Consider the following 27,187-nt stretch of genomic DNA (forward strand, 5'->3'; position numbering starts at 1 on the left):
TGAACTGATGGGTCTATACAAAAATAGAAATATGCGTCCAAGCAGCCATTTTAGTCAAAGATGGCTCAATTCAGACACTGATAGGAAGGTTCCTACTGCTATTTGAGACCCTATACAAGACAGAAAGAGTCAGGGCAGAAAAAGGGGAGGTACTGAGGCAGGCAAGATAAGGTAAGACAAGAAAATGGGCTTCTAATGTAGTACATGAGGAAGGAGAAATCTGCTGTTTTCAGAGAAGCTGGAGTGTGGAGAAAAGGAATAGCAGGTAGAGGATGACATGGAAATTACTTAGTGTGCAGGGGAAAGAGAACTGTGAGTAGAAGAGTGGCACACGTGTCGCTTTTATTATGACTACTTCCCTCCATCACAACTATATAATTTTACAAAACTGGGAGCACACTACAGCATGCTCTCCTGGCATAGATGTAGCACTAGTCTCTGGTCCTCAGTAATGCATTAGCATTTTAGGAGGGGGGCACCCAGACAAATTGAAAAAGGACAGACAGCTGCACAGATCCCACATCCTGGCGTCACTGTGTCACCAACAACGGTGGTTCTCTGCTGCTGCATGACACACCATGAGGAATACACTGAACAAAATTACAAAAAGACAGTTGTCTTTCAATTAGTCATTGGGAAACCAGCAGGCACTGTCTGTTCCTTAGTGCATCACTACTGAGAAGTTCCTCCATTTTTCCCACGCAATCACACTTAAATAAAGGAGCTGTTGTTGGGGCTGCACAGAATCAGCACTATTTCAGTTTGCAAATTAGCATCCTGAATGGCTTTCTATTTACTATCGAGTTTTACTACATCTTGAAAAATGAGTAGTGCTGTGTGTTGGTATTACTGCCCTGAACTATCAAGGGAGGACTTTTCAGGCATCAAATCTGAGCACATGAGCCATGCCAATGATCCAAACTGTGATTGCACTGCCTTATCCACACGCACTGGGCTTGCATGCCACAGTTTGGCAGACAGGGAGCTACAGGGGTGGCTTCTGTGAGAAGCTTCTAGAAACTTCCCCCATGTCCACGAGAGCCAGTGCCAGCTGGCTCCAAGATGGCCAAGGCCAAGCCCATCAGCAAAGGTGGTAGCACTTTGGGGATAACAGATTTAAAAGGGGGAAAGAAATTACTGCAAAAAAACAACTGCAGACGGAGGGAGGAGTGAAAATATGTGAGAGGAACAGCCCTGCAGACACCAAGGAGAAGAAGGAGGGGCAGGAGATGCTTCAGGTTCAAGAGCAGAGATTCCCCTGCAGCCCCTGGTGCAGCCCATGGTGAGGCAGCTGTGGCCCTGCAGCCCATGGAGGTCTACAGGGGACCAGAGACTCACCTGAAGCCTGGGGAGAACTCCACACCAGAGCAGGTGGATGCCCAAAGTGGGCTGTGACCCTCTGGGAAGCAGGCTCCTGGCAGGATCTGTGGAGAGACGAGCATCTGCTGTAGCAGGCTTGCTGGCAGGACCTGTGACCCTGCAGGGACCCACACTGGAGTAGTCTGTTCCTGCATGACTGCATCTGTGGGAAGGACTCATACTGGAGAAATTCATGGAGGACTGTCTCCTGTGGGAAGCACCCCAGGCAGAAGCAGGGGCAGACTGTGAGGAGTCCTCCCCTGAGGAGGAAGGAACAGAAGAGACATGATAGACTGACCACATCCTCCATTCACTGTTCCCCTGCACTGCTGGTAGGGAGAAGGTAGAGAAACTGGGAGTGACATTAAGCCCAGGAAAGGGAGAGATATGATGGGAAGGTGTTTTCAAGAATTTATTTCTCATTACCCCACTCTGATTTGACTGGTAATAAGTTATACTAATTTCCCTGAGTCTGTTGTGCCCATGATAGTAACTGGTGAATGATCTGTCCCTGCCCTTATCTCAACCCACAAGCCTTTCTCTGTATTCTGTCTCCCCTATCCAGCTGAGGAGGGCATGACAGCGGCTTTGGTGGGTATCTGCCATCCAGCCAGGATCAACGCACCACACCACACATCTGAGCTACTGGGTCAGGCTACCACACCTGAAACTGTGTTCAATTTTTAATTACAATAGTTAGGATTTATGCTGAAAGTACAAGAAAACAGTATTTCAGCAACCTTGCAGTCTGGATTCATGCACAGGGTCACTCCCAATAGAAAACTTCTCAGCCTGTCATCAAAGGCTGGCAAAGAAATATATCCATATGCCAACACATTTTTGGGATAAGTACATTCACATATTTTTGTGGCAAGAGAGGAAATAAAGAATGCTCAAAGGTACAGAAAAAGAAATCACTAAACACAATTCACACAAGTAATACAGAATTCCTGACTAGTAAGTAGGCAGCAAGTTCACATTTTCTTTGTCAATGACACTATTGTTTCTCAGGCTCCTTCTACTGTACTCAAGTACCGATTAGTATCAAGCCAGAAAAGTATTTAGCCTGTGGAATTTTGGAAAGAATTTTGGTCAAAATAAAACATTCTACATATAAACTTGTGTGAAAACCAGTATATCAACAGAAAGAATAAATAAATTACATGATAATTCATAATGACTTAAGAGATAACAAGAAGAAAGACAATTTTGCAAGGAAAACTGCAGCAGAGGCTTTCAGAGACCTGTGTGTGTTCTACATTTCCTGAGTCTCCTAGCAAATTTATGTCCTTGGGATCTCTCAACACAAGCTACTGCCCTGTCAGCACCTTACCCTTTGTCTCCCTGTCCTGTATGTGGGAGAATGAGGACAACATCTGGGAATGTCAGAGCAGCTCTGAAGATCTCATGATCCTGCTGCTGCACAGAAACCCTCTTCATATGAACAGTCTCATCATCTCCTGGCTTCTCATATTTAAGTTATTTATCCAGTCCTTTTCTAATGCATGGAATTATTTTCCTGAAAATCAATTTATATGCTACAACATGTTCACATGTTAGAATAGAAGAGCAATTCAGAGAAGAACAATCTGCTCAGGTCTCATGGAAAATACACCAGATGAATGCAGCCAGGAATTAAACCTAAGTTAAAGACAGTTTCACAGTCTTCCATGAGTTTTCTTTCCTCAATAACCACAAGGCTGCTGTACGCTATCAGTCTGGATGCTAGATACTCAACCTTTCCTTGCGTCACCAATTTCACATCATCTTTTTGTGGATTTACCTGTAGGCCTCGAAGTGACAGAGAATGAAATTTATCTCACCTGATGTTAGACTTCTCTTGATTACTGAAATCTACACTTAACCAGTCACTCAGGGTTTCCTTTGTAGGATACTCTCTTAATGGAGAGAAATAGCTGGGTTTAGGTGCAATTCACTTGGCCTGCTTTCTGTACTCACATTAGGAGTGTATGAACTGCACCACACAAGACCTAAACTCAATTTATTTATTTCTTGTAAAGGGAGCACTGGTTTCAGTGGTAGGTACCCAATATGCATGAGAGGTCTACATTTAGACAGATGAATCCCTCTCGGATTCTTCATGGATTCCTCACTGGGCCTTGTGGTCTGGCTACACTTGCTTCCCAGAAGTCTGGAGCTGACTGCAGTGGGAATTACTTAAAGACACACATTTCCAAAGCTCTGAATTTGCTAGCACTTTGCTTCTCCCCTCCCCAAAGACATGTGCTAGCTGAAGCATGTACTCTGCACAGCTTGCACAGGAAGGTCCTATACTCTTACACTGCTCTGGTAACACATGCCTGCGTCAGCTCTGCCAGATCTTTCCACAGCCTTAAATAAACATTATTTGTAGACACATTTTTACACTTTTAAGTCAGGTGTTGCCTTACTGTGGTTTTATGCATTTCTGTCTGAGATAATAATTGAGTACTTCCATTTCTTTTGTAAGATCTTTCTTTCATCCTACTTACTCATTCAAGATGTCTGAGAAACTTCTTCGGTGATCATGCTAGTGTATCATCATTTGGTTTATGAGACTCAGAACTCTGTCACTTTCTAACTAAACAAGCCAAGCACACTTTTTCCAGTGTCCATATTATGCAGGAACATGGATATAAGCTTAAACAAGTTATAATTTAGATAAACACAATGCTGACTGGCAGATTAAACTGCTGCTGTGGTAACCACCTACCCAAAGACATCTTTATCTTCAGAATTATTTCATCATCTTCTAGCCCAGACTCACAATAAAGGCAGACTTAGAATATAAAGTATGATTCACTTAAGGAAGCCAGAATCTGGAAGGTAAGAGAACTAAATCTCAGTTACCCTGACATTCAGCAATACTCTATGGAGGGAAAGAAGCACCTCCAGGGAACAACACACCCCATTCTCAGATAGACCTTGCATCTTGGCAACGTCTTCTGTCCTAATTTCTCTGCCTTGATCGTAAAAGGAGGTGAGGGTGACTAGTTTGAATTCAGACAGACACTAAAATTCTAAATGTCTCTGAAATCCAATGAATATCACTAAATGGCTGTGGTAGGGGAGGACCTGATCTACATAGAGTAGATGTATGTCAGTTTACAAAATGTGAAGTGAAATAGGTAGGATAGAGTCTCTCATCTCATCAATTCAGCTGGCAACAAATCGTCCCTGTCACAGGGAAAGAAATATGAAGAAGGAAATTCAGATCTGGCTCCGTACCGCATTAAAAAAAAAACCTGAAAGATACGACAAGCACAGTATTTGAAATAATATCAGAAATTATAGAGTCATAGTATAGTTTTGCTTGGAACCTTACATTCAGCTTTCCAGAGCCTGTTCCAGAAGACATTCTTCTCTCACAGTTTTTACTCAAAATACTAATGCTACTACTTATCCCAATAGAAAATATTAAATGGAGCAAAATATATTCATCCCTCATGATATGTAGTCTAAATTCCAAGACCATTGTTGGACAAAGTAATGAATGCTTCCTTGCTTTAAGCAAGAGGATGTACACACATTCAAACAAAAAATATAATGTTTCCCCTGAGGTTCACTGAGGAATAAAGACAGCATTGATGACCATAGCAGGACTGAAGGCTAAGGTTTCACTTAACTGCCCCAAATTTGCCTTGTTAACTGTACCATAAATTCTCTAGTTCTACGTTACAATGGAATATGAGTCCTATATTCCTAGAAAAGCATAAAGTAGGAACTCTGGAATATATCACTGGGAAAGAGGGAAAAAAAAAAAAAAAAAAAAAAGGAGGAGGGGGGGAAAAACAACAACCACAACCCAAAACTTCCAAGGAACGGGATCAGAAAATGCCTCCTTAAATGAGGTTCCTGAGCTGAACTCAAACAGGATAAAGCTCTCCTAAACTTCTCACTCACAGGGGGGCAGGGGAAATAAAAGACTTGAATACAAATTATCGGATTGTAGAAATGCATCATCAGCTGAAAATTTTTGTTGTCTTTTTAACTGCATTTATTTCCCAAAAAATTGAAAAACACCATTCTAGTTCTTCTACAGGATCAGAAACCAAATACACTATAACTAAGATTTGTTATTAAAACACAAAAAAAACCTAAATGTGACTCCCGAGTCATGTTTTCTAAACCCCTTGTATCTGTCACACTATGTAACTAAATGAGATTCACCAGATGTCCATAAACAGTGAGGGAGACAAAGTCAGAAACCTTTCAGTCAAGAGACAGAAACAAATCTTCTCTATCAAACAAACCCAATTTTTAATCCAAAGAGAAGGAAATTTTACTGCTGAGAGGTAGAAAAGACAGAAACATATATCAAGTGCAGAAATTCCTTCAGGGACAAGGAGGAGACTTTTTAAATCGGGTAGATGTGCAACTTAGGGGACATGGAGGAAAAAGAGGAGCATTTCACACGAGGAACACCTGAACTTGAGCCTATGGAAAACACCAGGCATAGCAACTTTGTCAGAAACTCCAAATAGAGGTATTTCACAGTAAAGCTTTAAGCTTCATTATTTGTCGTGTTCTGTGACTGCAAGTTCTTGCAGCCTGCAGCAGAGCTAGGATGTGGGGTACACCTCTCTCTGATCCTCTCCTTCTGCCCCAGTTTTCATTCACTTAAAAGAGGAGCCAAGGATGGCCATGGAAAAAGCGTGTGGACCAAATCCCCAGATTTTGAATCTTTGCATAAGGCTGAAAAGACATTGTAAATTTTTTTTTCCTCTGAGTCCCTGTGAGGTGTCAACTTCAGTATTTGATGGACATTTAAAAAAGCATATGCAACTATATCTGTAGCAGCAGAGAAGCTTCCCAGCTGCAGAGAAGGAACTTTGTGACGAAACATAAACGCTTAGTTAGACAGCCTGTATTTGTGTCCTAGCAGGGGGTTTCCTCTTTAGGGAAGAAGCTGATAGAAAAATAAATGGAAATGTTTGCTGGCAAGAAGAGCCCTAGAGTACAGCAAAAACGATCTGACAAGCAATAAAGCAGAAACACTTGAGGCTTTTTCACAGAACCTGCCAAACCACATTAGAAATCTGCATCAAGCCTGCAAAATCAAACAGACAGAAGTTTAAAAATTCCAGAATTGAGGTTATCTCTTAATTTTATCCTCTTCTTCCACGTAAGACTTTAGGCTTTACTCAGTGTGTGCAATCTAAATCCCACACCAAACAAAAAAGATATTTTCTTCTCAGTGTCCCCATGGCTATCATCTTTAGTATTTTGGTGATCCACAAAATTTCTGTTTAACATCACAAAAGCTCTGAGAACGGGTTTACCATTACAGGTAATATTATCTTTACCTTTAAAACAGAAATTTCAGACATTACCACAGCACATATTTGTCATAGATCCATGTGCCTGAGTACTCCTGCTAAAAATCAGACACTTTGAGGGGGTGAGGGTGACCCACTATTTTCCCGCCCCTCAAGGAACTCAGAGGCAGGGGGGACCAAACCTCCAGAGCAGCACTGGTGGGTATAGCCAGACCGCTGCATAAAAGCAGTCTTGGGGCCACACCCAGGCCCCCCAGCTGAGCAGCACCTGCTGGCCGCTGTCTCCACTGTGTCCAGCTCTTCCCTCCATAGGAAACGACCTTGGGACAAGCTGTCTCTCAGGGTGCCACTGCACAAGCCAAGCAGAGTCAAAGATCCAGCATCCAAGCTTGCACCATGACTCTTTTATTCAGCAGTGTGGAAAAGGCCAAAAAGTAAGCACCCATTCTCTTTTTTCCTTCTTTGATCACATATCTGCAGGAAATTAATACCTCCCTAATTCATCCCCAAAGCACCAGAGAAGTCTTTGATGAATAACTGAACACTTTTTGCAAAAAAATTAAAGTATTTTTGATATCACACTCAGAGGAGTTGTAAGTGATCATTTTAACATTTCCTTCTGTCCCTGAGTACTCAAGTGTGCAGTCTTAATGTTATTTCAAAACCTTAAAAAATCTTAGGAAAAATAGTAATATTAGCAGTTACACTACCCCTTATCTGTCTTATTAGTAGGGATCTAAGTACCACTACCCTTGCTTTGTACTAACAGGATGTTTGTCTGTAGTGAGTGTTCCTCGTACTAGACAAGTAATTCAAATCAATGATGTGATGCTGTGCTTAGAAAAGGACCAGTGACACCTTTTCATGCATAGATGAAAGATGCTGAACAGAGAAGTAAGGAGATGCTTTACTGCTGCAGTAGTGACACCAATATTGAAAGTCCTTTTTCCGTGTATTGTTCTGATGTCAGTGTATTAAAAAGGTTACCAAAAAAATTACCCAAAAGCAGGAGAATATGTCTTAAAGAATCAAAGAATTTAATTTCTTTAGCTTACTGAAACAAAGCTGGGTGCTGACTTGGCAGTTTTGTGACTACCAAATGCCAGGTACGAAGAAGATCTCTGATCTAACAGAGAAAAAGTTTAACAGAGGGCAGGACCAGATTAAAGTATATATTTGAAAAAATTGCAACAAATTACCAAAGACAACCAATGAACTCTCTGCCTCTTCATGTCTTCAAATCAAAACCAGACGCCCTCCTTAAAAATATGCTTCAGAAAATCCAAATTATTTTTCTCAACTTACAAGTCAAGAAAGGAACAGGAGGAAACAGATGAACGGCAAAGACTAGGTGACATTAATTACCAGATCTCCTGGCCTCGAAGCTATTCCTTCAGCTTTCTGTGAAGTAAAGTAGTTTCAGCCATCTATTGACAGTAGGGGAATAGTGAGGTCCGGAAAATTTTGAACTGCGCTCCAGATTTTGGCAAGAAGCAACCACTAACCCTTCTGTCCTTGTCCCCGTCCCAGCCCTCTGGAGCCACCCTCTCCCTCCCTGTCCCTTCCCTCCCACTCATCCCGCCCCTCACGCACAGTTTCACTTTCTCTTCTCTCGTCCCTCCCGCCGTCAGTAGTGGGAGACGGCGAAGGGCAGAGGAGGCACCGCCAATGAAGCTCTCTGCTTTCATTTCTGCCATCCTGAATAAAATGTTGAAACTTAGAAGAGCAGAAAAGGGAGACGGGAAGGCGGGGCACACTGCGCCGGGAGCGACGCGGCCGGTGCGAGCCCGACAAAGCAATTCCCACGTGCAGCCCAAGCCCCGGGGCAGCCGTGCCCGCTCAGAGCCCGCGGGCCGGCCCGGCAGCAGCATCCGCTCGCCACCTCCCGGGCACGGCGAGGAAAGGAAAAGGAGGAAAACGGTCCTGCCGAAACCCGGGATCGAACCAGGGACCTTTAGATCTTCAGTCTAACGCTCTCCCAACTGAGCTATTTCGGCTGCGGTACTACTTCTGTGGAGGTGAGACAGTACTAATCTGTTCTTCCATACCCGCCATCCGGCTGCATGTATCCGACGATTGAAATAGAGTATGTGTTACTAGCCCTGCGGTGCCGGGTGCCACAAACGAGTCAATGATGGGTCTTCGCAAACCAAATTATGCCGTAAGCCAAAGACAAATCAGCAGTGACACAAAACATGCACATACAAACACCTATGCACAACACAGACATCAGTATGAAGGTGTTTTGGCAGTGGCTCCCTGGATTATTGGGGGAGGTAAAAGGAACAAGAATATTATGTGGCACTCAGGAGCATTAAACTGGCAGTATTTTAGCTTCAGTTTTCAGAGACTTTATTTTAAAGCCTGACAAATTGTGTGCAGAGATGATGATATCACAAAGAGACATGAATAGGAAGGGCACCTGCACCTTCTTGTGTCCATGGTCTTGCTGGGAGATGCATGTGCCACTGGAGAAGCTCCCTGCGTCTGCAAATCACAAATCCTGACTAAGCAGTGTTATTATAAGAAATATAGTTTACATTCACGTTCGTGATTAGGCATTTAGTTCAACAGGCAAGTGCTTGCATACTCCTGTGGCTACAGGTCAAAGGTAGAGGATGCATCCGAGTGCCCACATTAGCACCTGTAGTGGGCATGGACAGCTCAAGTTTGTGTTGATTTGCACAGCCCATGGTCTAGGAAAAGCTACTTGTGAGGGCATCTCCTACTCACACTTTCTGCACACTGTGAGGTGAGAGAGGCTGCTTTGCAAAATTGTCCATGGCTGCTCCCTCCTGCCTGTAAAAATAACCCAGACTCTCTTCCATAGTAATAGAGGAATTTAACAAATCCCTCCTTTTTTGAGCAGGGAAGAAGCAGCCTCAGCCTAAGCCAGCCACGTGAATAGTTGGTGCCATGAACCACCCCATTTCCTCTTATTTTCAGAGTGTATTTTTCCTCAAATTGTCCCACATTTGTGGGTTCTTCAGGAGCTGATGTATTTTCAGGAGTCAAAGACCTGTTTTCAGAAGTACAAAAGCTAAGGACTGAGCCAGCAGTTTAGTGACTGAGAATAAAAACCTCTGTACAAAAAAAAATTCAGTTAGGGAGAGGTTAAAAAAACCCACCCACACTTGTACTTAAGAGTAGTAAGAACAACATACTGATACAAAACCTTATCTTCTCATGATTTTCCATTGCCACTAGCAAAGATTGTTTTGCTGAGAAATGATGAATGTAATCCCTTAACAAGCATGTCTCCTACTAATGCAGCTAACATAATCTTGTGATCTTTGGTGCAGATAAACTCCAAACGTGTCACAGCATGCATAGAAGTCAAAACACTATTGACTTAAGAGTTTTCATACATTACCACAACAATCAGAGGTACTATGGAGCAACGGGTTATTCTGATTTTTATTTTTAGAAATCTTTGTTTTGCCAGGTGAAATGGAAATGGCAATGGAAATAGAAACTAAAGGTAATGCAAAGAAAAATTAAAAAGAAGGACAATTCAGTCTCAGATACAGCATATTTAATAAAAGAGTCAGCTTTTCCCCTAACAGAATTTGGCGAGGGGGTTTGTATTTAAAGTTCCTCCTTCTGAGGACTAGAAAGATATTTGCATTCCACGGCTGCCTAATGAGCATAAGCAGTTTTAGCAAAATCAAGCATTCTGAGTCCAAAAAACCACAAACAAAAAAACCCCTGATTTTTCACCCACAATCTTTCTCCTATATCAAAGAAAGTACAGGGTGGACAAACAAAAGCTATTTCCTAGCCTATCATCTTATGACAATGTAAACCAGCCTCAACCACAGCTGACAACCCTTAATGCCTAGCAGCACACAAATTTAAGCAAGTGCCAAGGTCAGAGCAGAAGAAAGCCTTGGAGAAAGTAAGGGTTCTCTCCACTGCACAAACTGGAGCTGATACACACACACCACAAACACCCCACAGGCCACAGCATACAGGGTAAGCTGTGGCTGCCCCATCCCTGGCAGTGCTCAAGACCAGGTTGGATGGGGCTCTGCGTCCCTGCACATGGAAGGGGGCTTGAACTAGGTGATCTCTAAGGTCCTTTCCCACCCAAACCACTCTATGATTCTGTGACTGCAGATGGCCCTGCCTCAGCCGCCCACTTCAATGTCTTCCAAATCCTTTCACCTGCTGCTGGCAAGGGATGCACTGAACGGCAGCTGTGGTATGCAAAGACAGTGAGGTAGCAACGTTGGTTTTCCCCAAAAAGGGATTTCAGGAACTGCTTCCCAAAGATCTGATCCAACTCAGAACAGTAATCCCAGAAAGAGATGAAAATGACAGCAATCCCCACATACTTCCAAAGTTCGTGACAGAACCTGGATGAAAACCTTTGCCAAATTCCAGCCCTCCTCCCTTAGAAAGTTTTAGCAATTTAAGTGACATACACATTTACTCCACTTATTTTCTTACTGGTGTGGCCTCACTTTGTTCTGTGACACAAACCTTGAGAGAACGGACTGAAAGATGAGAGTGTTCACAGGATTTTACATCACTACCTTTGCCTTCTGCAGAAACGCTTCCCAGTAAAATCAGTGAGAAATAAAACCTAAAAGCATCACACTTCTCCACACTGACAGTTCACTGGTTGATCCTTTGTCCTCTTCTTCCTACAGAAGCAAGAATTCTAATGGCAAAATAAGCTGTTTTCTTTAACAGAAAATAGACTTTTCCCTGTGAAAGAAATGCTCCTATCAGATCACTCACCTAAGAAAACCTGATCTACAGTGAAGTAGCTCAAAGTAAAAGTCTCCTAGATTATTTAAATATACATATTTCAATATTTTAAAAAGTGCATGTATGTATTTATTTATATATAAGTAGTAACACAAAGCCAAAAAAGCTCAAACACTTTGATGAATTAAATTTTCAAAAACATTTAAATAAACTAGAACAGCTTCCGCTAAAAATTAATATATCCTATTGAAAATCCATTCCTGGTAATATCACTTCTTCGGATAGTCACATAAATATGAAAGCTTGCATCTTCAGTATCTAAACATTAAAAACAACTTTCAAAAGTTGTATTCAGTAAACCAATTCCCCACTCCTGCTTTCTCCCATGCATTTCTGACAACATTATTTTTAGTGCTCCAAAAACACTGTACCTATTTTCAAAGCTTTAAAATATTCTTAAATTAAGGTTTATGCAGGTTTAAAATAGTAAGATTTTAGTTATCTGTAATCTCTACTCCTAAAAACACAACACAGCCAGTATAAGGAGATGTGAAATACACATATTTTCATGCAACTCACTCAAAGCAGCTGTCACAGTAATCACAAGCACAGCTTAGACAGATCTTTTCCAGACTTCAGCTATTTCTGGCACTGACTTTTGCAAAATACAAAACAGTAAGATGGATATCATAAGGAAGGATGCACATTGTAAGGAAGTCATATACCAAGAAAAGTATAAAAATTAAGGAGATATTTGAATGTAGTCAGCAACATGCATTTGACAGTGACATTTCAGTGATTCATCCATAGAAGCACATCTGGTAAGCCATGTATGCTAACAGATCATTACGTATGAAGTCCTGTAATTTCTATCTGTCCCAAATGGAGGCTTTTACTTCCAAACCAAGTATCAGAAACCCAAAAAATATAACTGCCACACAATTCAAGTATACTATAATTATCCCACTTTGTCACAGAAAACTCACCTTCAATAACAGGCTCCTAGACTTTAAAACCCATACTTGGCACCGCAGTAAGCCTAGAAACTTCCTGGTTAGCCTTCTTTTAGATGACTCTTGCCAACCAAAAGTGGCATTTTATCAACAGCACCATGCACCACACAAGAGGTGTGATGAAGTTGGGAACACCTGTACTTCAAGAGTTAACTCCCAATTTCTGAAACCCTTTGGAAGTCACGGCTTTTTCTGAGTATACCACAGCATCCCAGTCCTGTGCCTCCTGCAGCTCTGCCCAGGGGCCACAGAGGATCAGGGACTGTGCCAACCACAGAAGCTGAAGTGATAAAACCAAGAACAGTGGTCTCTTACGTCTGACAGAAAAGTGAAGGTAATTTTTTCAGGATAGAGGAAGAGCTAAGAAATATTTTTTAAAAAAAACCCACCATCTACTTTTTTGGCCTGTTTTTTTTAATTAAGAGAAACCAGTTACACCATAATATTACTAAATCAACTTTGAACAAGATTCATTGACATATTTATAGAATTGAAGGTTTTTTCCCAAATTTTATATTAAAACTCAAATACTGTTTTATCTTTAAAATGTTTATTACAGAAAAAAAATTGGTGAAACGCTGCACTGATTAAGGTCTGCCAACCCACAATACATAGAAAAAGAAGTGTTTAAAAACTTTTTCTCCTTAAGTAGCCTTCATATTTCAGGAAATAAGACCATTGGAATGTTAACTGTGTTCCAGTATTTCAAGTTTGTTACAATTACAGCTAAGGAAAGGGAATTAACATGTAATAGACAGTAATACAGTAAAAAGCAGACAAAGTTTATGGAAATGCTTCTGGAAATCTCAGCCGGAACACCTGCTACTTCTTGACATCTTTCCCCCCTTGTTCCCTTTAAAAAGAGGCATTTAAAATGATAGAGTAGATAAGTTTAATCAGTCATTTACAAAAGTTAATAGTGCACCAGCAGCAGAGAAATGGACGGAATCATACAGGTACTGTATCCAGTTTTTGTCAACCAATTTATAGTCTCCAAAAAATATGTAATTTCTCCCCTTGATTAAAAATAAAATCCAACTCTTTGAAGTGACAAAAAATTCTATATATATTACACTGTAACAACAAACTAATACAGATGAATAATTCCAGAACAAAAACAAATTTAACTCCCAGTCCCAAAAGCTGCAATCACAGTTAACTATTCTTAAGGCAGATTTTACTTCAGTTACACTAAGTTATAACATTATAAATATTCTTCACTCCATACAGTTTTTTAATATCAATACCTACTGAGAATAGAGTATTGCACCAAAAACTGAAATTAAGAGGTTCAACTTATAAAGTGCTGAAACCATTCCAAAGTCGTGCTGTACTGTGGTTCTTTACTCATCATGGTTCATGTATCTTGAATACATTGAGTCCAGCGTGGCCACTTGATTGCAGGCTTTGAAGAAAAGATCATACGAGGTAGAAAAAACTCTTTCGGGTTCTGTGCCACACTATGGACCACTGAGCTGGGCAAATGGCTCTGTCACAGGAAAGGGCTCCAAAGCCTTCTCTGCGTTTTTCCAGTTGTGAAAATTTTCTCTGTACCATTCAACTAATATGGAGACAATGTTGATAAGTCAAGTTGACCAGAGTTAACAGGGAAATCCAAATATTCCACAGACATCGTAAGACTAACAGCATGCTAAGTTTCTTTATAAAAAATTTTAACCTACAATATTAGAAAAATCTAGTTTGAACTTTATAAATTCTTTATGCAAGACTTACTCTATTATTAAAAAGTGATTATTCCTGTTTTTTAGTCATGTAAATTCACTACTTAGAAAGCAGCCAATTTTATGTAAAATTCAAGTGTTACATTCAATCTCTTTAGCTTCTCAGTAGCTAACCTATAACCCATTTCCCCCTTTCCCTCTCCCATCACTCCTAAATCAGTGTAAAAGTCATCAGTCTTACTTGTTTTCATTATTCCTTCTTTCCAAGGCACTTTAGGTCTCCATCCTAAGTTGTGCATTTTTTCTGAATTCATTGGATATCTCAGGTCATTTGTAGGCCTGATGAAGTATAAAATGCATACGGAAAACAATCTGATTATACTTCTTCATTAATTGGAGATGCAGTACCTCACATTGTCTTCCAAGGAACATTAGATATGCTTCAATTTTGAAAATTCCCACCAACATGAACGGATTGCATTCCTTTCAAAAAATACAAGGCAGCTGAGTGCAGCTACAACAATACAATTCAGTTTGTACAATCAACTACTTGAAATTGACTAGAATAAATATTAATTAGTATTTTATTGGCACAAAAATGAATGCAAAACTCGAATCACTGCCAACACAATTGTGCAAATCAGTGCATTTGCAATGCAGAGCCAGTGTTTTCTAATATTAGCATTTACATTTTTTATCCTGAAAACCCACAAATTTACACATACTTCAGATTTAAAACACACAGGCTTCCGAAGTGGCATCATTACAGTGGCTCACTAGCTACACAACCTTAGTAATACTGAATATGTAGAATCCCAAGTGGCGAGATTCAACACAGAAAGACACATTTTATATTTAAGCATGGAAGAAATTTTCACTTCTGCAGTCTGGCAGATAGGTAGCCTAGCCTAGCATTCCTGCACTACTGGCACTGGCATATTGAATAGTCAAGGTACATGTGCAGGCACAAACCAAGTACTTATCACTTACTATAACATGCTAATCTTGAGCAGAAGCAGAACTCATTTTTCCATAGCAAGTAACCCCCACGACCTTTAAGTCACTCATTATAGAATTAAATAGTCATAAATTAGGTAGGTTAACAATCTTTTATAAGACCTCAACATTCCCTGAAACATGTATTCCTATGTGGTTGGTTTTCCCAAGCCCATTTATGTTTAAACATTAGCAGACAGGGCCCAAAACACATGAAGAAACATCTCAAACTGAATTACACTGAGAACTCCTGAACACTCATATCATGTGAGCCAAAGGCAGTTCATTCAAAGTCCTGTGATACACTCAGATAGGATTCTGAAGAACATTTCCTTTTAAAAAAAAAAGTTAGCACATTTTTAAAGACACTTCAGTTGCCATGATAACAACACAAATGTGAACAGAAAGTGAGAATTCTAAAGGCCATAATACTTAACTGCTCTCAGTAGACACGTCATTTCTAATCACTCTGGAAAGAGTGATATCTAAAGTATAAGCAGAGACTCATTGCTGCTGCAGAAAAGAAATGGCAATAAAAGAACAGAGCCAAACCAAGCCTGAAATTAAGGACAGAAACACACAGCAAAAGCTTATCTATAAAAGCTACCCATTTTTACCATTGTCCTAACTTTGGTACCTTAGAGCTTTACATCTACTTTTGAGATAGCAGCTTCAGCTTAAGATAGAAATCTAAAGCTTACTACACTCCACAGGCACATATTTCTGCCTGTGGAGAGTGGGTCTTACTATAAAGTAGATCTAAGTCTGAATTAGGCACATTAATGCCAAAATACTAAAGCTAAGCAAGAGAGGATGGGATTCATCTCACTCAGTGATGCTGAATACAAAGTACACCGAATAAACTGTCCAAACTACTGTGAAGGAAAGATTTAGTTGCTCTGTAATACCTGTCCTCTTCCCAGAGCAGACTTCAGTAGTGAGAAGTATGAAGTAAGTTTGAAGACAGACAGATTACCATTACACGTTCCCCTTTCAAGACACACATTCTGACCTACAGATCCAAATAATAAAGGAAAATCCTGTTTTTCTATACAGAACCCTGATCATAGATGTCAAATCCACTAGCAAAACAAACAAATTAAGGAAGCAAAACAGCTCTTACGCCCTCAAAAGCGTTCCCCCTCCTTCAGAGCAGAAACACTTCCACAAGAAACTATTTGATAAAGAGTCTCAGAAACCTTCAGGACAAAACGATCCTGCATGTCCTCCACATTCCTTACCTGTCTTTAACATAATCCATCCAGTGCTCCATTTCAGACTCTGAACTGGTCTTCTTTATCTGTCAAGAAGAAAAACAATTATCACTCCCATAGATCTTGGACTGTCTAAATATATATTTTTTAAAATAGGGAGTTTTAAACAAGATTTAAGTTTGTTAAGAAAAAACCACCACCAAATAAAAAACACAAATCACAAACAGAAATGTGTTGGGGAAGATGAAACAGGAAAGCCTTGTAAATATGATTGCCTGACAAAAGATTTTGGGAATATGAAAACTACAGGCAACATCGAAATGAAAGCCACTTTTGAAATACCAAGTCTTAGTTACTGAACAACTAGAAAACAATGGTATGGCCGACTGAAGTAATCCCCTCTTGATGGAACAATACCCTCTGCTTGCAAACAGGTCCAAGGGTCAGAGCAGACCCTACTAGCTCAGCAGAAGGGGTCCAAAGAGTAGTTTTTAGAAGTTAAGATGTAACACTCTATGGTAATATAAGAACTCTTATAGGCTGTATGTAAATGCTATAGGATTTGTATCTTGTATTAGATTGGTTAGTGACAATTAGAATATTCAGTGCAGAAGATGATTTATTGTATTGTAACCAGGACTTCAGACATTCTCTCTTACATTCCTTTCCTCACTTCCACTTCTACTCTTGCTCTTACTCTTGCTCTTACACTCTCTCTCTCACCCGTTTACTCTCTTGCTCTCTTGGGCCTGCTCAGAGCTGAGTCTACCAGCTCTGAGCAGTGCCCCAATACCCACGCCCTTTACAATAAACCGACTGTGTCCCAAGACCTGCCTATAGAGATCTCTCGTCTCCATCCGTCACCGTCTACGTCCGGCCGTCCCGACTGGACCCCCAGAACCCCGAAACCTACAGAAATGCTCTTTTGTATACTGAGTCTTCAAACCACTGAAATTATCAGAATTATCTAGAACAACTCCAATCTGTCTCCTTCATCCCAGCACTACCAGAACATCCATAATCAAACTGTTAGATTTTAACAGCGCCACATTCTCAGACCAAAACTAAAGCAGTCAGCATGAAAAAAAAATGGTAATTAATCATGATGCCAGTTATGTCCCAGTCAGGATAACTGACGCAGCAGCCCAACGCAGGATAGCCCATACTGCAAACTTACACAGTCCAGCTGCCACAGAAAGGGTAGCACATCATTCTGCTGCAAGGATCTTCCAGCACCCACCACAAGCCTAAGCTCTTTCAGAGCTACAAAAGGTGTATAGAATTATTCATATGTGCAATGAAAACTGGTAAAGAAAAGTATCAGAACTGTTTACTCACTAAATGGATCAGCTCCTTAGCAAGCTGGGCAATGGACATCTCAAAGTTAGTTCCAATGTTGTAAATTTCACCTGGTTTCCCCTCCTTCAGGACAGTAAGGAATGCTTCCACCACATCAGTCGCATAAAGGAAATTCCTTCTCTGAAGTCCAGAACCATGAATACAGCTTAAGAAAAAGACAAAAAAATTTTGTTAATCCTCAAATAGACGCATTCAATTTACTGGACTGTGTTTTAAGCAGTTTTGCTGCCAGATGGTTACCTGAAGGTACCTTAAGTAGCTGGACATGCAAACAATGCTTTACTTTAAAGAAATCCTATTATTAAAATAAGTGATTAATCACTTAGTTATGTAATTATCATTTTACAAACTAGCACATATTTATAACTGCAATTAGAGTTTTATAGCACAAAATACTATTAAAAAAATGCAAGTTACCTACCATTTTCTGTTCTGTTGCAACAAAGATATAAACTTTGGAATAACCTAAGGAATTGAACAAAAAAAAAAACCCCATGACTCCACTATTTTACAAGCTGCTATTCTGCAAAGAATAAGGAACTTCAACAGTTATGTAGCATTATTTTAATAAGATCCTTGAAATACTTTTAAGTTTTATTAAGTCTAAGGGAAGAATGTATCAAGCCTAGAAGCTGCAAGGTTTTGTAAGAGTAGATGCCTCTATTGTACTGCAAACGTTATCTTTCTGGCAGTTACAAATGTAACATTTTCACAAAAAAAAAAAGTTTCCATTACTTTTACACACAGCAGTGCATTAGAGTCTAACCAGAAATAATTATTGCCAACAGTTCAGAACAAGGTTTAAACATCCAGCAAACTGCAGTAAATCTAGAACCAAAGAGTTGTTAAAATAGTTAAATCTGGAAGAGAATCAACAGAGAATTTTAAGATAATGCAGATACACAGGTGTCAGAACCCAGAGTGCCAAGAACATTTCTCTGCCTGTTTTTAAGAGTTCTTACCCCCCTGAACAACACTGTTTTAGCTTTAAACTTTGGAAAAAATTACCAACAGTCAGACAAGAACTAGAAAATACAGTGGTGTGAATTAGGTGATAGACTACTATGTAAGATTGTCACAGGGTGAAAATTTTAGAGGTTTTGGGCTTCTCTTTGTAGTAAATAGATAAGAGTAAAAAATATCAAAATGGAGGATTGTCGTTCTTCTCCAAACCTTCTTCTTCTTCTCCTCCATATTTTGCAGTAAAAGTAGTTTGGGATGATTGGATAGAGAATTCCACAGTTCCTGGCTGTGTTTCTGAATAATTGGTAGGAAAGTGAAAATAATATACGTTTTTAGTAACTATTGGTTAAATTATCTTTAAAAGGCTGTGTAAATCTTGATAATTAGACTTCTCTCCTGCTTTCTGTGCTCTATGCTGTACCTGGGTCATGCTAGTGGCTCTGTTCCTCTGATAAGACTTAATAAACAACTATCTGGAAGCATTGAAACTCCAGGAAAAATCTCAGTTTATCTTTTGAAACTCCTTGCAAGGACTTTTAGAAAATTCTCTCCCATCAGGAAGGATTTGATTTATGGCACGGTTCAGTGCCAAAAGGCATCAAGTGACAGTGTGCTTGCTGCACAAAGATTTACTATATTATGTTCATCCACAAGCTTAGATGCATTCATAATGCCCCAGATACTTTAGACCAGTTAGCCCCACTATTAAAGTCCTTAAACTGAAGTCATTAGAAAACTACTCAAATTACTTAAATTTTTTTAACTTCCTACTCTAAACATAGGAGCAGGATACTAAGTAAAACTAAAGATTCATCAAGCCTAGTACTGTGTTCTCAGCAGTAACTAAAATTGGGTATATGAGAAATTATAAAGTCAAAAGCAAGCAAATAGTGATACATCCCCTAAATATACCCCCAACAATCATGCAACCTGTAGCAAGATACAGATGAATGAAAAATGTATTCTAAAACCCATTGCTTATCCACCTCAATAATGTAGGTGAATATAAATTTATTAGAGAAAAAAAACAGAAAGGTGAAAAGCAATTTAAAATTAAAAAACACCTCTGTAGTATTGTAAAATGTAACTACATTTCCCACCAGTTCCAAACTCCAAAGACTACATGTGATTATCATTTTCATTCCATCAGTGCATTTCCATTCACTAACCTAGCAGATTCTGGTACTGACTTAAAAAGGCAACTCCTCACTAATAACTGTTTTAAATAGTTACCCTGCAAGGTCTGTTTGAACACGTGCAAAGACAAGTCACTTTGCACTACTTCTCACCTTATAGATGAATGCTATAGCTTCATCTTACTTATTTTTTGTGCAGCTTAGAACATCCCTTTCTATACCAGACATATTGTATTCTCAGTTTACTTTTTGAAATGTTTCCCTTAGTTATTCAACACTCCCAATTACAGACCATGACATGTGAGCTAATGTAATTTGCAGGGGAACTCTGTCGAAATATCCTCTGAAAAATAGAAAAATTACAAAACAAAGTTGCTGTCATAAAATTCATTTAAACTACAAGTCTCTAATTGAAGTTTTACCCCCAATCAAAAAATGTTTTCACAGTAAGACATGTTAGTGTGAGCTCAAAATATATAATCACATGTTAATTGCAAGAACATTTTTTTCAAAGGTCATCCCATGCACATGAGAAAAAAAGTAACCTCACTGCAACCCTGAATTATGGTACACTGAAGCTCAGAATAAAGCACAGGTTAACTTACTTTTTCTGGATACTGATGTGGTCCATAAACATTACTGCTCCGTGTGATGACAACTGGGAACTGGAGAGCATTAAACATACATGTGATTACATAGGAAAGCATATATCAGTAAAAATCTGTAGGCTTCTTGCTGATCAATAAACAAACTGACACATGCACAGTGCATACTCAAAAATCTGCAAGCCCTTACAAACATTATTCAATTAAGCTATCTGTATTTCTGTCAAACAGGCAAGGGCCTCCAGCCTTGTCAGCCCGTTAGGAGCACCGCAAGTGACAAATGTTTGAAATCTCTCTTGCCCTGGAAGCACCACAGGACATTGCATATGTGTATCTGGCTGAATGAAGACTGGCTTACTCCTACTTATTCCAATGTTTCACAGGTTATTAACATCCTATTCTTATCAACTTTTCATCAAAAACATCGTATATCAAGAACAAAAGTCTATAGTATTCAAAATATGAAATGTGTTTCCTTAAACAAATCTAATAGGGCTTTTTCTTTTTTTTTTTAATTTAACTATAAGCTTAGTCCTAATACAATTTGAATTATGCATGTTCTACTCCTGTGTAATATTTTTGTACTCCCTTCAAGCTTAGTACGGGTTTTTAAATTCCTAATGTTCTCTTTGACCAGTTTATCAAAACACATTCTCAGATGTTACAGTTCAGATTTAAAAAACAAAAATTAAAAACATCCAACCTGTCCCCATTGTCTTCCAGTGTATCTTCACCACTTATTGGTGGAGATTCTCTAACACATCCAAACTACAAGACTAACAAGGAAAGAGGTGGCACTGTGTGGACCAGTACTGATTTTTCTTTTATACTCTTACATACATAATACAGACATTTAATTACAGGCTTCAGAGTTTTTGAAGCTTCCATGGACTTACCTGGTACCTTTCCCAATAAGACTGAACAAAACACTCTGCAGCTGCTTTAGAGGAGGCATAGGGATTTGTCGGACGTTTTGGTGAGGATTCATCAAATTCCTAAAATAAAAAGAAAAATTTGCATCACTCAAACGTAATTTGCCCAGATAAGCCTTAAAGTTACAAAAGAAATAAAAAACCCTAAATGTCCAAGTACATCAGTCTGACAAAGTCCCCTTACATCAAAAGACAGCCTATTTATTCAACATAGGAGGCAGACATTACCAGCAGTAATATTTTTATAGTTCTAGCAGAGTTACCTCACAGTAGCAGGTCCTCAGATTTTTATCTTATAAAATAATCACTGCTGCTACAGGAAGGCTCAATCCTTTTTAGGCTCATATTGCCTCAGAGAGGCATTGGACCACCACTAGTAAATTTACGTTTCAGTCCTAAATGAAAGGGGTCTTTTCTTAAATTTTTCTGTAACTTTTTTCTGTAAAAAATATAGAATTGCAACCCAAAAACCTCCAAAGCAAGGCTTCGACAATTCTGACCAGTTCCAGAACAGGTCTCTTCAAGGCTATCCCGACACTTTAATCTACTTCTTACTTGAAGAGAGAAAAAAAAACCAAAAGAAGAAGGGATGCTACACAAGGTGCAATTGGTAACAATCACCTTAACGTGATTGAAACATTCACTCTTCTTGTCTGACCTTTGCCTCTGAAATTAACTGGCCCTCCTCCCCTGAAAAAAAAAAACTCTACAAGAACTTCTAGTGTGATTCAAAAAGAGAAGAAAAAACAGATTAAAGCTCTCTTTCAAGGCCCAGAGACAAAAAAATTTTGCTTGAAGGTATCACCCAAGCCACAGGTCTACACTCAAGAAAACATCATCCTTGGGTATCATAAAGGCCCACAGATTGAAGTTGTGTTGAAGGAACTGATAAAAGATGTTGTGATAATACAAAAGTGCATAGAACTCTTCTGAAATACACTAATATTTTCATGGACTATGGCAAAGGGCTCCTTGACTGTTATTTATGCCTCTAAAAAGATGAACATGCATAACTTGCCTTTTTACTGAGCCAAATTACATTTCCGGAATTAAGGTCATGTATAAATTGTCAAAAATCAAAGACCTCCATACAACAAGAGGAAACATCTGAATATTTATTACAGTAATACAGGAATTGTTTCCTGTTTGAATTGTCACTACCAACAATGTTAGCATTTTAGCTAGAATATAGAGCAGCTCCCTGTCTGTCAAGCTGTGCACATTACTGAAGTCTCATGAATGTCTCCAGGACAAAACCTGTATAATACACTCCTTTGATACTATCTCTGAGGAGTAGTGACACCATTAATGATCCAAATCTCACTGCTTTAGACAATAAACATGCAACATAAAACATGCACAAAAAAAAAAAAAAAATCAGGACAATTTTGATACTCAGCTTTCTAGACGCAAACAATGATTACTTAAAGCCAAACATTTACAGAGGCCAAGGAAAGTTAGACCCAACTTTGTTTTCACGATTAAAAGCAGCTAAACTAGAAAAATCCTCATGCATTTTCACACTCACCTCATCAATGCTACCTCCATATACTTCATCTGTACTAACATAGACAAACTTCTCCACATTGGCTTCATGTGCAGCAGCAACCAGCACATTGGTGCCATAAACATTCACGTAGGTGAATTCCAGGGCATGCCAAAATGAAAGATCTGCATTACAAAATTCAAACAATTCTGATTAAATTTATGCAAGACAGGGCTATACGTTCCACTTGGAGGCTGCAATGCACATCTGTCAGATAGCAATGTCCTTATTAAATGATGGCACCTTCTACACTCACCTGAAGACAAAAATCCTTGTTCTCAACAAGAGGCTGAAATCAGGAGCAAAAGCTTGTTGGCTATGGACTTTTTAATCTAAAATAGCATTATCTAACTTTATTTAAGTGGCAGCATAACTACTTCCCATCTCAGTAGGAAAGGCTAAGCACAGTAAGAAAAATGTCATTCAAAGACAGTTGCAAGATGCAGGAATATGGACCTATGACTATTAACTCATGAGCAGCTGTTTTGATTCTTACAACTGTTCTACTGACCTAATGACTTTGTGCATATCAAATCTGACAATTTTGAGAAGTATTTTCCTGGAGAATTTTTTGAGGATTTCTTTTCATGATGGAAGGAATATGGTGGGGATTGTTTGTATTAATAGCGATACTGAAAAGCAGCCATCTGAAATGGAGAAAATGTGCATGCCTAATCCTTCAGCTTTCACACTGTTTTTTCATGTGACATTGCAGCCAGTTAAGTAAATATTCAGATTATGTACAAAGACCCTCTCCACTGTTTTTATGCCTCCCTCAGTACACTGTCAGCTACATGTGAGTCTACATGGAATTTTAAAATGTAATGCTGACAAAAAGGTACATTACCATTTATGTGCAATGAAAACAAGACAGCAGTTAGATGAAGCACTTTTTAAATCAAGGCAGTGAAACCCTTTAAGTCAAAAAGGCCACCAGACATTCAGTCATGTGATTTGTAGAGACAAATTGGATCCTTGGTTTATATGATGGGAAAAGAAAAGTGTACTGACATATATTTCAAGCAGGTATAGCCATGAAAAACAACACCAAAGCATGCAGCAATGCTCACCTACATGTGTTTGGGCTGCAAAATGAAGGACTATATCTATTTTCTCAGTTTCGAAGAGCTGCTTTATAAAATCAGGTTCACAAATATCTCCCTAAAGAGAAAAAAAAAATAGCAAATTATTTTTTGATAGAACATAGTCAGCTTCCATTTATACAAGAAACCATTACAAAGGGAACACAGGATACAAACAGCACTACCAAATGAGTTCCGGGCCATTTATCAACGCCATGTCTAAAATAAGACCATGCATAAAACTTCACCCAATTTTTCTTTTTAAAAATCCTCAACGAAACTTATTTCAGAATTTTTATTACTATTAAGATTAGAAACAGCAACGTTCCCAAAAATACACACAACAGAAGTATAGCATGGAGCTCCAACACTGAGGCTGAAATGCCAAGTTCCCAGAGCGAGTTAGAGTTCCCCGTCTGGCAAGCAGACAGGGACATCTAGTGGCACTGCAAAAGGAGAAGCGCATTCCCACTAGGGGCGATTAGATTATATATTGCAAGAGTTTTGCTGTTTGCTGTTTATTCCGGTGATTTTTTTTTTTAATTTGATATATTTTTTTTTAAATAGGCATTATTTTGAACTAAATGGCTACTTATTGAATTTTTTTAACTGAAATTCAAGCTTAGTACATCTACACTGAACAGCAACAGAAATTGTGATTAAAATGTATCTTTCGTACAGCCCCTGAGTCAAATTTTCTACACTTACTGTTCTACTTTCCAAAACAGACTTCCTTTCTACAGTACCACTAGAGTGTATATCCTTCTTGCTGTCTCCTAAGGTCAGAACCAATGTTACAGTTCTAATCATAAGGGTTGCACATCAGGGATTATCTTTTCCAGTAGTACTGTGGAAGCAGTACACCAAAAATCTGTAATAAGTCACGTTTTGTGGAAGAGAAGGTTTTATCACCTGGATAAACTTGTAGTTTTCCTTCCCAGAGACAGTTTCAAGATTCTTCAAGCTTGCACAGTAGTCGAGCTAAAGAGAAATACCACACAACATCAATACATGGGCTTTATGGAAGCAAAAAGGCTAACTCAAATCCAACCTAAGCACTGGAAAGTCTGAGAATGAAGCAAAAACTTATTTCAAAAGAAAACCTACTTTTTCAATAGAAAATAGCATTTCCTATAGCTTTTCAAGCAGATGCAAAGGTTTAAAAACACAAATCTCCAAAAGATGCCCCAACTTCAGAAATTCTTAAATGGACATTTACAGCTTGAAAAGCTTCTTTTTTTTTTCTGAACACCAGTTGACTTTTTTTTTGCACAGGAACGAATGGAAAATCAAACAAAAATTAATAACTAACAATAAGCCACATAAATGTCAACACATTATAGATTGCATTATAAATAATTTAAAACAGTTTTCCATGTCAAGAAAGAAAACAAGCTATTACCTTATCTAGATTTATAATCAGATAGTTTGGATAGTTTTTCACAAGAGAGACGACTACATGTGAAGCTCTGCAGGATACAAGAAAAACATTTTACAACTATATACTGGGCTTTAAGGTAATAAAGAGATGACAAATTACAAATAAGTCAGCAATATCAAAAGTCTTTGGGGGAAGAAGGGGATATATTCAAGACAGGTGAAACACCAATTCAAAGATATATTTTAACATATGTCAACATTATACTAATATATATTCTATACATTATCCTAGGATATATATAAGTACATTATTCTAATATATAAGTGCATATTGTTAAGAAATTAAAAATCAGAATAAAAGCTCATGCTGTAATGAAAGAAACCAGCACTGCGCACAGTCACATAAAAAAATCCTGTTATGTGCTGTATTCAATTGCCATTCTAAAACACTTTTGCACTCTAAAGTTTACGTATCAGGTATCAGGAAGAACCAAACAGTCAACACTCCTAACCCACAGCAGTGACTCCCATCACTCAAGTCTTTGACACTGCTGCTAGGTGTAAGAAGTGACAACCAGACAACCAGGTGGCATTGCCTCTTCGGCACAGCCTTGTGTACATGCAGCTCGCTCAGAGTTCAGGTTAGCAGGGGTTATTCACAAATAGAAATTTAACCCTCTCACAGCTTCTGACTTTAAGCACACCGATGGGCTCAAGCTTAAGGTGGATCAGACCTTTCTCTTAACTCAAACTGAGCCCACAGCACTGGGGGCTTGATATGGGAAAAAGCAGCTGGCTCGAAGCCCTGTCACCCCCAACCCAAATAATCCATTAGGCTGGAAAAGACCTGCAGTCACCGAATCCAACTTACGACCAAACACAACCTTGTTAACTAGACCATGGCACTAAGCGCCATGAACAGTTATTTCCTGAACACCTGTACGGACAGTGACTCCTGCACCTCCCTGGGCAGCCCGTTCCAATACCTAACCATCCTTTCTGTAAATAAATTCCTCCTCTAAACCTCCGCCGGCGCAGCTCAAGCCTGCGTTCTCTCGTCCTGTCATTTGCTGCCTGGGAGAAGAGACTGAACCCCACCTGGCGACACCCCTCTTTCAGGGAGTTGTAGAGAGGGAGAAGGTTGTTTTGCCTGAGCCTCCAGGCAAAACAACCGCAGCACCCTCAGTCGTTCCGCACAAGGTTTGTACTCCAGGCCCTTCACCAGCTCCGCTGCCCTTCTCTGGGCAGCCCCATCCAGGCTGAAGCCGAGCACCGACTTCCACCGCCTTCACCGGGCACCTTCTCTCCGGCCGCAGGCGAAGGACCGCCGGGGCAGCATCCCAGCTCGCTCCAGCACTTGCCGCCTCAGAACCCACGACAAAGGCGAGTCACCAGCAGCCCCTGAGTGAGCGCGGCCCGAGCCAGCGGCGCCGAGGAACCGGCCCGGGACAGGCACAAGGGAGGCAGCACCGCGGGACCCCCGCTCGCCACGTCTCACCCGCGCCCCCCGACAGGAGGCCGGCGGCCCGCTGCGGCCCCGAGAGGCTCACTCACATGAAGCCGGCGCCGCCCGTCACCAGGACCCGCTTCTCGAACCCCGGCGGCGCCACGGGGCCCGCCCGCCCCGACATCGTCCGCGCTTTACGGCACCGGCCCCCACTCCCTTTCCCCCACGGCTGCGCGTGCGCGGCACGGGCCCCTGGGTTTCAGGGGCGGAGTCGCAGCGCCTGCAAGACGCTCATTGAAGAATTGCCTTCCTCCCTCCCCGCGCGGCCCCAAGAGCGGAGCTGCCGCCGTCCCGGAGGTCACCGACAGCGGGGCGAGCGCGGAGTGTGAAAAAGGCCAAGGCTTCTCCTCCGCATTTAGCAGCGACCGACAGCCATCTCTTTTACGACTCTGAGTCTCTCTACTTTACAGCCGGACCC

General features: G+C 40.0%; 1 protein-coding gene and 1 non-coding gene across 5 annotated transcripts; both read right to left on the reverse strand.

The window, feature by feature from the left end:
- Positions 1-8,562: 8,562 nt before the first annotated feature.
- On the reverse strand, positions 8,563-8,635 carry TRNAF-GAA. Its single transcript has one exon. It is a non-coding gene; the product is annotated as a tRNA-Phe (tRNA).
- Positions 8,636-12,898: 4,263 nt separating this feature from the next.
- On the reverse strand, positions 12,899-27,160 carry TGDS (TDP-glucose 4,6-dehydratase). 4 transcript variants are annotated; one of them, XM_048295777.1, is made up of 12 exons: positions 26,817-27,157; positions 25,285-25,351; positions 24,795-24,863; positions 23,871-23,961; positions 22,783-22,925; positions 21,219-21,317; positions 20,323-20,382; positions 18,040-18,083; positions 17,598-17,763; positions 16,287-16,345; positions 14,291-14,388; positions 12,899-13,928 (listed from the first exon to the last, which is right to left on the reverse strand). In XM_048295777.1, the coding sequence occupies exons 1-12, from the start codon at positions 26,891-26,893 to the stop codon at positions 13,828-13,830; spliced, it is 1,074 nt and encodes a 357-aa protein (XP_048151734.1). In that variant the 5' UTR covers positions 26,894-27,157; the 3' UTR covers positions 12,899-13,827. The 4 variants fall into 4 exon arrangements, with proteins under 4 accessions (XP_048151734.1, XP_048151735.1, XP_048151736.1 ...); XM_048295780.1 differs by lacking the exon at positions 12,899-13,928 and adding an exon at positions 15,483-15,558 and having other exon boundaries at positions 14,300-14,388; positions 26,817-27,160; XM_048295778.1 differs by lacking the exon at positions 12,899-13,928 and having other exon boundaries at positions 14,297-14,532; positions 26,817-27,160.
- Positions 27,161-27,187: the final 27 nt, after the last annotated feature.

This window comes from Corvus hawaiiensis, chromosome 2 (genome assembly GCF_020740725.1).
Source record: "Corvus hawaiiensis isolate bCorHaw1 chromosome 2, bCorHaw1.pri.cur, whole genome shotgun sequence".
In the NCBI taxonomy this organism is placed as follows: Eukaryota; Metazoa; Chordata; class Aves; order Passeriformes; family Corvidae; genus Corvus; species Corvus hawaiiensis.